The sequence below is a fragment of the Carassius gibelio genome, chromosome A18 (assembly GCF_023724105.1).
Source record: "Carassius gibelio isolate Cgi1373 ecotype wild population from Czech Republic chromosome A18, carGib1.2-hapl.c, whole genome shotgun sequence".
Taxonomy (NCBI): domain Eukaryota; kingdom Metazoa; phylum Chordata; class Actinopteri; order Cypriniformes; family Cyprinidae; genus Carassius; species Carassius gibelio.
In genome coordinates, this window is record NC_068388.1 from 25,916,059 (window position 1) to 25,932,995 (window position 16,937).

Genomic DNA, 16,937 nt, shown 5'->3' on the forward strand with positions numbered 1-16,937 from the left:
AAGCACCGGAGTGGGAAGAGGAATCTTTTCCAAGCTGAATAATCCAGCTGCAATCTCTGCCATTATGAAGGCTGTGGCCAACAAAAGGATGTGATTTTTACCCTATAGACTGTAATTACTATTGCAGGTTCTCATTGTGCTTCTTCCGGTTAAAACGCAATGTGTCCCAACGCTAATGACTTCTTCTTGATGTGTTCATTCATCGTTTACACTTAGGCAATCTGTTTACCCAATAATTTACTCCATAGCCCACTCACTCTCTCTGCATCTCGGAGAAAAGGCGCAGGGATTACGGTTGATTATAGCTGCATCCAGCCCATCTGTGACCTAGAAAGGTTTCGGAGACCCTTTAAGCTTGCGCTGCTTTAGTTAAATTGCTTCAGGAGCCATTGTGGGGTGAGGGCATCGCCGAAACGAGCTCATTTGAATGATTTTGTTGACCCCGAGGACTGCCTGTTAGATTCTGCAGGAACGGAAGCGGCTGCTTAAATGATTACACAACGGACATTATCAGCGAAATGAGCTGTTTTCTGTTTCTGTTAGCAGTTTGTGTTGGGTTTCGAGGGGGAAGGTGGAAAGGTGAAGTGTGTAATTTGTACAATGTTAAAATATATTCTCCTGCCCCAGTTAATTGTAGATGACAACCGACTGACACAGCAACGTTGCTCGATCAATGCACTGTAAAAGCCACCAGGGAAATTAACTAAATGAAATGAGTTGTTTCTCTTAAATGAAGTAGTACAGAAAAATGTATATTATGAACAGTATAATTTGAAAAATCTCCTATATATATATATATATATATATATAGGTCAAGTATGGGCTGCAAGACCTTAAGATTTTGCATGTTACTAAATTGCAGTGCTGGTTATTAACTAGTTATGTACCGGCATTAGATTTATTTTGTAATTAAATTATGTAACACCGTTACTCCTCAGCACTGCAGTTTAGTAACATGCAACATATATAATCTTAATGTTGTGCAAAAAAATAAAACCTTTAGGAAACTTTATATTAAGAGCGTGCATCTGGCTCCTCCAGTGGCTCTGAAATGACAAACTTCACCTTTCATTTGGAGTTGGAAATACGTTTTTCTGACAGTGCACTTGTTCCTGTGAGGATGTGGTGCAGTTCCAATTAATATTAAAATGGCATGAGACATAACGGACCTAATATTGATAAAATTATGCTCCTCTCTTGGATGACAGGGGTTTGCGAAATGTGCCTAACGGTGCCAGACTATCCATAAAACATTGATTGAATTAAATCCAGTAATTTAGTAAACAAAGCTATCTCATCCGCCCTTGGGCCAGCCATTCATCTTCCATCCTCAGCACCTCAGTGTGTGTTATTACGCTTCTACAGCCTTCATTCAGCGCACTTAACATCTAACAGCATAAGATACAGAAAGTCCACTGCTCGGACTATGACACCAGTGTTATTAACCTGAAACTAGGTGCATAGGCTCTAAACTAAGGTTTTATATTAATACTTGAAGGAAGTACAGTATAGATATTTTGTTAGCTTTGTTTTTTTTTTTTTTTTTTTTTTTTTTTTGTATGAATTTTTATATGTTTGGAAGGTTTTTTTGTTTTTTCAGTACAAAAATCTACACAATCTTGAATCTAGATCTATTTACTAAAGAAGTCAAATGAAAATGTTTTTTGAAAAATGGAACAAAATTTTGTTCATTTTTGCTCCAAAAAATAATCTTGACTCTATTACAATATTATTTTCCTTACCCCATAACCAGATATTTTTTATATACATTTTGCAGAAAACAAGACTTAATATATTAAGTCATATATAACTTTTTGCAAGAAAATAGATCTAGAATAAATAATGTTTAGATGTTTGTGATGGAAATCAAGCAAAGAAAATCATTGAAAATCACGAAGGCTGCATTTATTTGATACAGTAAAATGCAGTAAAATTTGAAACAGTATTACAATATAAAAGAATGTTTTCTACAGTATGTGAATTGATTGCTGGGATCAAATCTGATATTTTCAGCATCATTACTCGTATTTTAAATGTTGAAAACAGTTTTATAGTTTTAAAAAATACTACTTTATTGATTATATTGCATGGTTTGTAGTTCTGATATTTGACTAGACAACGATAGACTGGTTAGGTCAACAGATGATGGGATATCATTAATAACCTGTCACTCAATAAAACCTAATTGTCTTTTTTTTCTGACCTAATTTAGCTTTTGATTAGCGTAATGCATTTGACATCTCTTACTAAGGTTTCATTCATCCAGGACAAAATGTTAATCATTATTAATGTGGGTGGCAAAACATCTTCAAACAGTGTGAGGTACAGTAGGTCAAGTCATGACAAATTAATTCTATCTGATATGAAATTCAAGCAGTTCAAGCACTCAACAACCGGCATTCACAGCGTACGCTTAAATACAGTACTACACGTTCAGTCAGTGATTACAGATAGAGATGAGAAAAAGTGTCTCGAGCGGATCACGCAAACACAGGCCCTCCTCTGGCTTTGACTGCGGTGTAATCAGGGATTTAGGGCTCCTAATTGCTCCTTTGGAGTCATTGTGCTGGATAAATGAATTAGATTTTTAATCCTTCATGCCAGCAGGGCATATTCATCTGATCCATCTGTGTTTATGCCAAAAAGTGGCAAGAAAAACACACCTAAACCAAAGTCTGAAACATTTAGAGATATTGCTCCTGATTTCCTTTGTTGTTATTTGAATCGACAATGAACTGATTTCTGAAACTGCATAATGTATGTTTTCTGTCGTCGTTTTAGAGCAAAATTGACTTAGAATCATAAGAATCATAGACCTTAAGCTGACTCAAGTTTTCCCTCAAGGCCACAAAAATAACTTTATGTAGATCTTAACAAGACTGAAGGCTTCTTTTCCCAGTCCTGTGATGGGAAGGAAATCTACAGTTTATTTAGATAGCTGACACACTATTTATTTTATTTATTTATTTTAAATTGCACAATTTTAGCATGGGCTGATATTATAGTGTTGTAATTTTTTTGTCCCATATCTGATTTATATCCGTCTTTATTGGATATCTATTGTCCATCCCATATTTACCCTATGTTTTATAGTTATCTTTGCCATCATCTAATATTCACTTAAAGTTAATATTTAAAAGCACTAATACTTTCATAATATTATAATCTTTAGTACATTTCTAAATGAATATCCATTTTTCAAGCTGAGCATCTCTAAATACTGTTATGATGTGTAAACTCACTTGTAATTTTATTTGTGTTGTTGTTTATTTTTTTTTTGGACAAAATAGTTATTGCCTTGCCTTTATTGGACAGAATTGTAAGTCTTTATAAATGGACACAATTTCCTTTAAGGTTTTTAATCAAGGTTTTTGCCTTTGATGTTATTATTTTTATTATTATTTTAATTAGTCCATCAGTATGGATTTTTAAAGAGAAAATATTTCGTGTGGACACTCAATTAAGGGGGAAAGCTGAAATAAATAAATATATAACACCAGATGCGAGATAATCAAATATCACATCCCCAATGAAATTGACAAGTTCATAATCTAATTCATCAATATTAAAAGTTTTTAACATTATTAAAACTACTTACTGAATGACTAATACCATCTTTTTCGTGGAAAACACTTCAAGTATTGCATCGAGTTCTCAGTTTTAATGCACATGTTTGCTTTATTTTATTTTCAAGATCTGCTGTTGCTTTCATTATGGCTATAAATGTCACGCATGATGATATTCAAACTCACATTAGACACATTAAACATTGAATAAAGCACATGATCAACCCCTGAAGTTGTTGTTACAGCTTTGGCATTGAAGAAATAGAAATGTTATTTCACGTCTCGGCTGGTTACCCTTATGAAACAAAAATATATTGCAATATATTGGAAAATATCATGTAATATATTAGGCATATATTCTTATATATATTTATATTTTTCCAATATATTGCAATATATTAAAAGCGGCAATCATTTGTATATTTTGCAATATATTATATAATATATGTATCATCAATATATTATTAAATGTATTCAAATATATTAAATATTAGAAACTAAAAAGGGAAAATAATATATTACAATATATCACAATATATTTTAAGAAATATATTGGTAAATATATTTTCCTTTCGTAAGGGTAGTGCAAATACTCTGACCAACAAGGAAAAGCTACCTTTATATCATTGGATGTGGTGTATATTTCCAACTTTTAATTGGGTCATGAAAGCCCACACTGGGAATGACAAAAATAAGTGTAGATAATTCACTTCATATGTTGACACTGGCTTCAAATATCTTGTTGGACAATCTTCAAGTCTTGAAGGTTTTAAACTCAATTCCATTTCTGTTCAAACAGTTTAATAAAATGAATTATGATCCTAAGATCCTTTCTGCACTCTGCTTGGTTAATCCTGAGTTGACCAAAGTAAAATTAAACTGACCTGCAAGGTGATGCTAATGCATCTTTGATGATCAAGGACCACAAACTGATTATTTCATCACTTTCTCTCTCTCTCTCTCTGATGCAGGTGGTGGGTCAGATCGACAAACTCACATCTGATTTCGACTTCGACCTGGAGCCCGATGACTGGACGGTGGCGACGGCGAGCAGCACGTCGAGCAGCGAGCGTGGTTTGGGTGAGGCCTTCAGACTGGACTTCCTCAGCCAGGACATGCTCTCCGACGGATGGGACTTCTGCAACTTCTTGGAGGCCTCCAACCGGAAAGCACACAGGGAGGAGACGAGCGAGGGCCAGGGGAGAACGTCATTGTCCACGCCGAGGCCCACCACCGCCAGTGTCTACTCACAGATGAATGGGGGTCTCCCGATCCCCAACGGACCTCGAATCATCACCCCGGACTCCTCCAGCGAGGAGGCGTCCAGCTCCACGCACAGCCAGAAAACCTCCCGCACATCCGGCACCAGAGAACGCGTACGCTTCAGCGACAAGATCCTCTACCACGCCTTGTGCTGTGACGACGACGAAGATGAGGAGGAGGACGATAAAAGGGACTGTGGGACTCCGGACACGGACAGCGAGCCCAGTCCCCTGGCTTGCTCGCCAGTCCCGCCTCTATCCTCCTCTGAACTCCCGCCGGGGCTGTACAACTGCCGGGAAACAGCGTCTGCGGGTCCCTCACCCGTGAAGGTCCCGGTGGTGGGCTCTCACACGCTGCCCAGGAAAGGTCTTCTCAACCCGGGCTGCCGGAAAAAACTGTTACGGAACAGCAGCACACAGACGGTTTCGGATAAGAGCACTCAGACTGTACTGCCCTACGTCCCTGCCAAACAGAAAAACAAGGACCTCTGAGAGAACAGACATATTTACATATACAATACACCAACGAACTGAGACAGGATTACAAAGAACTGTGTACTGTTTAATATTAAATACATAGCTAATAGATAAAAAAAAATGAATTAATAAATAAATTATATATGGGAAAATTTAAAGACTTGCTAAAGTCATTTTATGATTATTGCACATATTCAAAAGAGATTTTCTCATCCCTTCATACATTATGAGAGCTTGGTTTCCTTTGAGCGTTATTCCGTTCAGGATTTATTAAGATCGAGGTATTTAAAGAAAAAAAAGTTTCAAACGCAGTTTTGCCACAAAACTAATACTACATATGTTCCTTAAAGAAGTCTCTTCTGCTCACCAAGCCTACTTTATTTACACAAAAATACATTAAAAGCATGTTTGTTTGTTTTTTTGCAATATTATTAACATTTAAAATGAATGTTTTCTACTGTAATATATTTTAAAATGTAACTTATTCTTGTGAAGCAAAGCTTATTTTATTTATTTATTTTTAAATTTTTTGAAACAGTGATACACTACTGTTAAAAAGTCTGGGAAAATAAATAAATAAATAAATAGCTTCAAATCAAAGAATCCAAAAATGTAAAATAAAATAAAACAATATGTATCATGGTTTCCACAAAAATATGAAGCAGCAATTATCAGGGAGATAATATAATACTTATAATTATTTTGATATTTTTCTGTTCTCATTTTAATTTTAACGTTTTAGCAATTCTATATATTTTTTTTTTGTTGTTGTTTTGTTGTATTGTGTTTTTTTTTTTTTTTAGTTCATTAGGTTAATATATATATATATATATATATATATATATATATATATATATATATATATATATATATATGTGTGTGTGTGTGTGTGTGTGTGTGTGTGTGTTTAATTACTTTAGCACATTAAGTTAAAACTAAATGAAAATTGTGTTGTTGTTTTTTTCAGCAATTAACTAAAATAAAATATGTTTATTTATTTAATTAATTATTAATTAGTTATTCATTATTCAGTAAACATGTATTGTATTTTAATGAAAATGTTTTTACGCTTTTATTTCTAGTTTTTAATTAACTGTAATAAATGTGGAAGCAGTATGGCTTTTTCCAACATTGAATTTAATCATAAATGTTTCTTGAGCAGTAAATCATCATATTATTCTGATTTCTGAAGATCATGTGACACTGAAGACTGGAGGAATGATGCTGAAAATACAGCGGAGCATCACAGAAATACATTACACTTTAACAGATATTGACGTAGAAAACAGCTGATTTAAATAGTAATAATATTCAGAATTTGTCCTGTATTTGTCATCAGACAGATGCAGCCCTGGAGAGCAGAAAGAGACTTCTTTCAAAAACATTACACTATCTAAGTCTATACAGGTGTAAGTCAGGTAAATCTCCTTTGATTTCTCCAAGTATTTGAGGATTGCACCCTCAGTTCAGAGCCTTTGGTTGGGTGGGATGAGGGAAGGGATAAAAAAGACGTATGTTGAAGTGCCTGCTTTCCTCTCTGACATTTACACTGCTTCTCTCTCCTCTTTGCTCTCGGCGGGAGGTGGAGGTCGTTGGGGGTGACGACGTGAATCTTGGCGCACAAAGCTGAGATGCAAAAGGTTATGTCTCCCTATTCTTGGGCCCAGTGGGGATTGTGAACTCAATAGTGCTGTGTTTTATTCAAAGGGATGTTGCCAATAGCGCAGCAGATCGATCCTCTGCGAGGGGTTTCTCTGCTGAGTCCTCGTCTCGCGCCTTCCAGGGTCTTTAACAAAAACCTGCCTCTCTGCTAGAGCTCGTGATATTTACTCCACAGCGCACAAACAATCCTGTGAGTGGGAGGAACAGAGAAAAGAGAGTGACATTATACATTAGAGAAAACGGAAAGGTAGCACGGCAAAATGAGTGTATGAAGGCAGACTGTTCTTAATTACCCCCTCTGCGTAATCATTTGGATTCATCTCCCACAGGAGACAAGACGGTCAGACCCAGAGATCCTGAATGACCGGCTCGTTCCGCAAACCTCCGTCTCCGATGCTGGGTCATTAGGTCAGATTGTGGAGTAAAGTCAAGTGCGCTGATTGATGACGGTTGGTGTAAACTCGAGAGGATGCATTATGGGCTGTTATATGCTGAAGTGTCAGCCTGTGTCACAGCTAGAGAGGCAGATGAAGATGTATGGTGACACTACAGCAAACGAGAGGTTATGAAGATACACGCTATTCAACAGTTTGCAATAATGGATGTCTAAAACTAGAAAAACAACAACAATACAAAACAAGTTTATTATGGTAATGCCAGCTTGTGCAAGAACCCCATGGCTAGTGACTGATAGTCCTATAAACACACATTTATGTGTGCGTGTGTGTGTGTGTTTGTGTGTTTGTGTGTGCATTACTGCTTAAAAGTTTGGTCTGTACGTTTAAAAAAAAAAAAAGAAATTAATATTTTTATTAGTGAGATTGCATTAAATTGTTAAAAAGTGTCCATTTCCAATATATTATGTTCTTTTGAACTTTCTATTCAGCAAAGAATCCTGAAAAATAAACTCCATCACGGTTTCCACAGAAATATTGTGCAGCACAACTGTGTTCAACGTTGATAATAATCAGAGATGTTTCTTGAGCAGTAAATCATCATATTATTCTGATTTCTGAAGATCATGTGACACTGAAGACTGGAGGAATGATGCTGAAAATACAGCGGAGCATCACAGAAATACATTACACTTTAACACAGATTCACACAGAAAACTGATGCTTTAGACTATAATAATATTTCACATTTTTACTGTATTTTTGATCAAATAAAAGATTCTTTGGTCAGCAGGAGAGTCTTAAAGAACATTACAAAATGATGATATGTAGTTTACATCAGTTCAGTTTTTTTGGATATGGACTATGCTTCACATTATTATGAAATAATCAGCACAGTTTATTGGACAGCAGTCGAGACTATGAAGACAATCATCCAGCAATGCTGGCAAACTGAGCCCGACATTGCTCACATTTCCATTCATCTTGTGTGTTTAATGTTGGTGGGGCTTTGTGGTGAAGGATGCATTGAATAACAATCAAAGGATCACACCCCGCTGCTCCAGCTGCCATTTCCAGTTAGATTGAAGACCAACAGGTCATCAGACGCATTAGCATGAACAAGCAAAGCAGCGGCTGCACGAAAAGTCATCTATCACCAGAAAAACAGACCAAGAGCAGACCTTCACAGCCTTTTTCTATCCAGTAAGGGCTAAAAACACATGAGTGAAGCTTCAAGCGCTTTACTAACGTGCCTTTAAGTGACAGCTTTGTCTTTAAATGAACGGAAGAGTTTGAGCTCAAACGAGCTGTATGATGAATGAGCTGTGAATCTTTTATCAAGGATCAATTATTGCATGTGTAAACATGTGACCAGTTTAAACTAGATCTTCTCCAGTCAGTCATAGAGAGCCGGTCTGCCCACAAACAAACAGGTGCCGGGGATTATTTGGCCAATTAAAGAGGATAATGAAGTGGATTTGCTGATACAGTGCTATTGGAGACTGCAGTCCAAGAGACGGGAACTAATAAGCCTTCAGTCTGAGAGGGTGGCAAACGCTTTTAACTACTAGCAGACAGCTTCTCACATCGCCTCCAGGACATCGCTACTTTGTAACTGAACAGAACAGCGACGTTTCATCACTGTTAAGACTTTTGTCAAGTGTTTATTTCTGGGCCCTCTGTCCAGCTGGCAAGTAAAAGTTTTGATCATTTAAAGGTCCCGTTCTTCGTGATCCCATGTTTTAAACTTTAGTTCGTGTGTAATGTTGTTAGAGTATAAATAATATCTGTAAAATTCTAAAGCTCAAAGTTCAATGACAAGCGAGATATTTTATTTAACAGAATTCACCTACAAAAAACGACCCATTTGGACTACATCCCTCTAGTTCCTGGAGTAATGACGTCACTAAAACAGTTCTTTGACTAACCTCCGCCCACATGAATACACAAAAAGGGGGCGTGGCCTTGTTGCGCTCCGATGGAGAAGAGGAAGAGCTGCGTTCGTGTTTGTCGTCATGTCGTTGAAACGCTGTTATTTTCATCTCTGAGTCCAATCATCTCTGTTTGGGCTTCCCAGGGACGCTGTACTTTGAGATTAATGGTTACAATTTATGTTTAACTCGGTTCCCGAAAATTATAATCCACATGTAAAACTATGTGCAGCACATTTTGCTGAGGACAGCTTCCTCAATCTCAATCAGTTTAATGCTGGATTCGCACAAAGATTACTCTTGAAAGATGGAGCAGTTCCCTCTTTGTCTGGAGAAGGTGTTGTTTATGGTGTATTTAAGTGTTTAAGTGTATTTTATTATTTAAGTCGGTGCGTTTAACAGTTTCTGTAACTTATTACACAAAGGGCAACACTGTTTAGCTTTGTTAACTAGATGTTAGGGCTGTGCAAAAAAAACGAATGCGATTTTCATACGCATCTCGTTAGTAAAAACACTCCTGTGACTATAAATACATCTCCAGCACGTGCGTTCTAGCCCAATCACGTTTCCAGGAGGGCAGCGCGCACTCAGCTGCTGTCCAATCACAACACAGGAACCGCTCGCCCAATCAGAACTCATTACGTATTTCTGAAGGAGGGACTTTATAGAACAAGGAAGTCATCAGCACGTTTTTATGACGGTGAAAACAGCGGTATACAGATAGGTGAATTGTGTGAAAAATACTGTTTTTTTTTACATGTGAAACATGAACACGTTATATTGCACACTGTAAACAATCAGAGCTTCAAAAAAGCGCGAAAAACGGGACCTTTAAAGACCTTAGAAATTTGCATATCACGGCTTTAAAGGGTTAAGAAACAGTAAAGGAGGCTTAAATGGATTTGAAGTGAAGAAAAAGAGAAAGAAGAGTCAAGAACTGAAGAGAGAAAGCAGAGATGTTACCCATAGGGAAAATGACCAAACTGCATTGTTCTTTTTTTTTTTTTTTTTTTTTTATAAGACTAAAAAAAGAATAAACAGGAAAAAAGGCAGATGATCCTGAATACTATATTTTTAATGATATGAATGTCACAATAAAAATACTAAGTGTCGCTCAACTTCTGTAGTTTTATGTAGTTTATTACACCGTAAATGTGGTTTCAGCGATCTGATCTAAAGTGTCTGACTGTGAGCCGATCCCTGGATGTGCACAATCCTAATCTTCACCCATCATCTTGTCAGCTCATTCTTATGCTTTTTCCTGAAACACAAGCTGTATCACAGAAGCAGAGCAATCAGGGCAAAGGGATGAGAGCTGTATGTTGAGGTCCACTGATTACTGCAGGCTCGCTCGAGGAAGCGACTCAGACTTGATTTGTTTCATCTCTGTCATTTACTTCCTGAACAAACTCTTTCTCTTCCCCTAGCCTCTCTAATGTTTTCTCTCTCTAAAGTGACTGGTGGGATTTCCGTCTGTTCCAGTGAAGCCCAGTGAACAGACGATGCAGCACTGACCCTGGATTAACATCTGACTGAATGAGCCAACTGCAGGTACACTGAAAATATCACTTTTACACAGGATTTTATATATATACAATCTTTCTCCCTATGGTTTGCCAAAGGGTTTTACAATATAATATTACAGTACAATATGCAAACATTATTAAAATATGTATACAATTTGAAATGTTCATCAAATATTAATTCAATGCTAATAATGCTAGACGTCTGTCAGGACAAAGTGAGTAAGATCTTAGTATACATATGTTTTTATTATTGAATTTGTATTTACATTGTCATGAAAAAAGTCTAATTAGACATTATTTTTGATAATGTTTGCATGTTGTAGAGAATGTGAAGTCAGGTATAGATAATTAGCTTCATCTCACGTCTTCATCTTCACAGTCTCAAACACTCAGGTATTAAAGCGCTTTCGTTGCCGGCATGATGCAACGATAAAATATGACTGCTTTAATTTTAAACGCATCTTAGCTGTTGTTTTATTCTTATGTGTATAAAAAAAGCATAAGCAATTAAGTATTGATATGAAAATCATATCAGAAATAATCCATAAATAATGTATTTTTATTCTACTTCGTACGAGTACGAGGATGATGCAAGTGAATATCAGCTTGATCATTCAAGATGAATGAACGTCTGTGTTTGCGCAAAGCAAGAACGTGTGGCATTAAACGCAACTTACATCATGCTTATTAAACTATAAGTAAAACTCAAAATTGTGGAGCATGTCATCAAATTGTTTTTATATGAAAACGTTATTTATTTTTTTACTTAACTTAATCAGATGTATTTCTATGAAAAATAATGATTCTTAAATTACAACATATCGCTTAATAAACACAAGGTCAAATACAGCGTCACTTAAATGTTCATGTGATTTTATGATTAATTAAAGGTAGATGGATGTCTAATAAGACTGAAAGACAAGCTCAGGTAATCTGGTGATCATAACTTACATTTACATGCTTTGGCTATAAAGATATATATATATATATATATATATATATATATATATATAAGACTCAAAATGCATTGTCAAAGTCATTTCATCATACAGCTTGTGGGAATCGAGGTCACTAGTGTGCAGTGTCTGAATAGAAACACTGTTTGCTTGGGAAAAACCTGAAGCTTGATGTTCTAGGAACGTTTTTTTCTGACGGATCACAATGAAGTCGAAAGAAAAACGCTACATTATTATTTTATTTACAAGGTTGTCGGCCTAACACGATTTCTGTGGCAATCACAGGTACAGGTCAGCAGGGCACAATTGTGCTGACGGATTTACTTCAGCGTGTAAATGAGAGCTAAAGAGAGACTGAAACGCCTGTAATGAACAACATGGACGCAGAGAACGGCCAGAGACACTGCTATACAAGATACACAATATACATGCATGGATCTCAGTATGAATGGATGGAGCACAATGAGATAAACAGAACGTAATTAAAATGCACTTCAGACCTGCAGTTTGTGTGTTAAGTATGTGAAGTGGGCTGTGAGGATTTTTCATTTCTTCTGCTATCTTGGCTAAAAGAGCAGGTTGGGATAATGAAGAGCGCTGAACGCCGGTGCGGGGTTAATTATGAGCTGGGAAGTATGTGCTGGACCATACGATGAATTTGTTTAATCAGCGAGATCCACCCACATGCTTCCTGAGGCGAATCTTCTGGACTGCTGGAGCAAATCATTTTCAAGCTTAACAAGTTCGCATTACTTCACTTACTTCAATTTTTCTTTTTCTTTATGGTCTAATGCTTCATTCCCTTGTTTAGCATCATTAGGATTATATATATAGTAAAAATTTCGTGATTACTGTTATTGTGCATGTAGTAACATATGTGCACCCTAGATGACCCAGTAATAATTCAGTCTTCATAAGGGCCTGGATAACAAATCTATTATTTATTTATTTTTTATCTGTTTGTGTGATGCAGAAATCTACACATACTGAAACATGCGTGACACTCGTCTCGTTAAATGAGGACGTGAACACATGAACTTCATCTCCAGAGCTGCTCGGAGACTCATTACAGCGCTTGCTTTGTGAAGAATCAGATACACACAGAAACTCAGAGATCTTCATTACAACCTGCCAAACTAAAGGACTGGTTTAACTTGAAGAAATTGTTACAAAAATAGGTTATTGTTGCACAATAGAATGCAATTCTCAAAGTAATAATTATAATAAAATGCATTCATTTGAACACCACTGTTTTTGATGATAAATTTGGATGAAATCATAAAACAAAGAATCCACATAAATTAAAGAAGACAATTTATTAATTAATTAGTATTTTTACTGATAGCGTTTATTTAAATAATGAAAAAAACATGGAATTTGGGGAAAAAAATCAGAAGGTATTATTATTGTTACATTCAAAACAAAAAAATAAACATTATACAAAATTCTAAAATGATTAAAGTTTAATAAATTCAGTTAATACTTTTTGCTAAAAAAATAAATAAAAAAAATTGGAGTCCAGGAAATATCAATTGGAAAACATGAAACTTTGGGAAAAATATAATAGGTTTCATAGGGCACTGTTATTGTTAAAATAAAATTAATAATAATAATCATCATCATCATCATCATCATCATCATCATAATAATAATAATAATAATAATAATAATAATAATAATAATTATTATTATTATTATTATTATTATTATTATTATTATTATTATTATTATTATTAAATTATAATGCTTTTTGATTATCATTATTAAATGTAATTAAAATAGAATCCAGAAAATGGAAAACATGCCAAAAAAAAAAAAAAGGTTTCTCTATGTTTGATGGTTCATGTTGATGGTGTACCTACAAAATCAAAAGTGGAAGCGTCAGAATAAAGCCGCGCACCCCCCGTGATCACAGTCCTCTCACTGTCTGTATCAGGGCCTCATGTTGAGCAGACTCAATCAATATTATTGTATGTCCCACACACTCTCAAAAATCAGGCGGTAATGATTCCTCAGACGTCCTGTTGTTCAATCACTCCTCAGACACTCGAGAGCATCCCTTCAAGTGCTGCTGAGGTTTCTTCTAATGCCATGCTTGGGATCCTGGTTTATTGGCCGCTTCGAAAGTACTTCAGTTCTATTCATAAAAGCACATGCCAAGATCCTGTCATTGTGAAGAAGTGGAGAGCTAAAAATGAACTTTAGTGCAGGACTGCTAGCAGTCCTTTAAAAAAGTCCACAGCTCCACAAATCTGTCCGCTCTTAATAGAGAGGAAATACAGTTTTATTCTACAGACACATGCAGACACCTACTGCTTCTCACAACACACATGCTTTTGAAATATTATAAACATAAAGCATTGTTCTATCAGTATAACTGCTTTGTACAAAAATACCAATACATTCCAAATATATACACTTAAGAGAAATAAATGTTTTTAACTATATTAAATGTGTACTTGTATTGTATTTCAATCTTAAAAGTATATAAAAACACTGCTTGCTGAGTTAAAAGGCCATTTAAGTGACTTAAAGACAGTATCTTCATGGCTGTTTTTAACACACTTAAGCAGACTTTTAAAAAGTGCACTTTGTAAAAGTTTTACTGTACTTTACAAATTAAATTATGTTTTACTAATCTTTTGTCGAGCTTTAAAGAAGTACACTTATTTCAGTGCGTTGACTAACATACTAAAGAAAATTACTTAATTTTGTTTGACATTACTCTTAAATGAACTAAACCGCAGCTTCATCGTTAATTACAAATGTGTTTAAATGTATGACACGTTTAAGTAGAAATTACATTAAAGTATATTTTAGTTTATCGTAAATGCTTGTCAGTACATTCGACATTAACTTTAATCATGTTTCAAAGACAATAGAAGTAATTATGAAATTACATATAAAAAATATACTGAAGTCCTACTTAAGTGGGTCAAAAATATATTTTAAGTTCAGCTTATTTCAATTTACAAACTACAATAGATATTCATTTTATTTTAAATAACATGCCGTTGTGTTTAAAAACATCAAACTCAGTTTGAATTTAGGTGTTTTATTTTAAAGTAAAACACTTTTAAAAACTGTGCTAAAGTTTGCTTCTTTTTTCACAAAGGTGGTGCATTTTATTTAATAATTTGATTGAAGCCATCCATCCACCCTGCTGTCTTTAGTCCCATGGCATTCCTCTAACTTTAAAACTTGGCTGTATGGAATATATTTCTGCATAATTAATCCCGCTCCTTACTTTAGGTTTTAAAAGTCAATGATCTGTTTAACAACTTTCTACAACACTAAACAGGCAATTAGTCACAGCCAAATCATTTTTCATACATTTTATGGATGTGTCCAGAAGCAGTAGCTCTCGAGGGGGTCAGTTTAGCACCGCGGTAAATGCGGTATTATGCCAAGTTGTGAGATCAGTGCTGAAACATGTCTGAAAGATGTGTTAATGCTGCAGATTACGCTCTTATGACCATCTGTATGTCATTTACATTGGCGTACCAGCTCATGATATCACTTGTTATCATCAAGCAGAACTTAAGTGCATTATTATCTGAACACAACATGAGATGCAAAACGTCTGCTGAACTCTGACCTGCAAATTTGCTTACTAGCACGACTGCCCTCTTAAATAACCCCTGCTCTGCGGCGCTGCAGGATCTGAAATCACTTCGCATGCTCAGAGCCTAGTGCGACCGCAACTTTCTCCAATACGTCTGAAAGTTTGCCTCCTTGACAACAAAATGGCATGAAAACGCTGCCAAAATTGGAAATGCCACATCAACATTGCTGAAAGTTATTAAACATTCTGAATTTAATAAATCAAGTGATGGCTTTGATATGATATGGATTCAGAATACAGATACTCATATTCTTAGAGATTAATGAAAATGATGAATGATTAATAGTTTTATTAGGATTGCATATGATTTGGATGGTTTGAAAGTGCTCTGCAGATACTGTGGAGCCTATAGTTGTGCTAATGTGGTTGGAAACTTTACAGTTGCACAAATTTAGGCATATCATGTAGAGGTTTTTTTTTTTTTTTTTTTAAAGAAGCACTTCTGTACATATACTGTACAGTGGCTTCTCTTGTGAAAACATATAAAATAAATAAATAAAACATATATACATATAAAAAAATATACTTTTTAAACAAAGATGCATGTTATTTAAAATAAAATGAAAATGTTATAGTTTTAGTTCAAATGTGATTAGTTGAACTTACATTGAACTTTAATATTGAACTTTTATGACCCACTGACAAGCACTAATAAAATATATATTTTTTAGAGAAATATATATAATATTCTGCACAATATTTAAGTTTGCACCATAACTAGAATAATTTACTGGGCAATAATGTGGTGAATAGGTTTTTTTATTCATTCATTCATCCATTTATCCATTCATTCATTTGTATCTATTTAAAATATTCTTTAAAGTAGAACTTTTAGGGCTGTCAAACTGATTGTTCTGCACTACTTATATATATGAGATTAATCAAAATTAATTGATTTGACAGCTCTAACCTTTGAACTTTTCAAAAGTGTGCTTCTGTTTAGAAACAGTCATGAAAGAAGAGGTGAGTCACAAATTTAAGGACCAGTGACTTGCTTGCCTAAATGAAATAAAAAAATTACTTGAGACTTGGACTTGAGATCCAATGACTTGAGACTTAACGTGACGTTATAATAACTGTAATTAAATTATTTTTAAAAAACTAAATCATTGTGATGAATGAAAAAAATTAGATTCACTGAATTGATTTGAGGTTTTGAACAAATCAGTTGAATGAATGCTTCTGCATCTCGTTAAGACGAGTTACCACCAAAAGTGTCATGAATTGATTTGCCACCACATACTGTTGGTTTTAACTCTATAATTAAAATTACATTTAAACTTTTAGATTTCTCATTTCAAAATGTTATATTTTAAATCTTATTGTATAATTAAGAAAGTTAATTTCCGTGGTTAAAATAAATTAGGTTAGTGACAAAAATCTAATATTGTTAATTCTGTTGGCCACTGAGACTTGATTGCTTGGTTTGTTTGCACTGAGACTTGACTTTATTGAGTCTTGATGGTAGGGACTTGAGACTTGCTTGAGACTACAAGTGCAATTTAAATACATTTAAGCACACTTTTTTTAACAATGG

At 35.0% G+C, this 16,937-nt stretch overlaps 1 protein-coding gene across 2 annotated transcripts in view; it reads left to right on the plus strand.

Moving 5' to 3' along the window:
- insyn1 (inhibitory synaptic factor 1) overlaps positions 1–5,617 on the plus strand; it is a 62,752-nt gene extending 57,135 nt beyond the window's left edge. For both annotated transcript variants that reach the window (XM_052530812.1, XM_052530813.1), the window contains one exon: positions 4,538–5,617. In XM_052530812.1, coding sequence (XP_052386772.1) covers positions 4,538–5,320 — 783 coding nt within the window. In that variant the 3' untranslated portion in view covers positions 5,321–5,617. The remainder of the gene's footprint in view (positions 1–4,537) is intronic.
- The last annotated feature ends 11,320 nt before the right edge of the window (positions 5,618–16,937 follow it).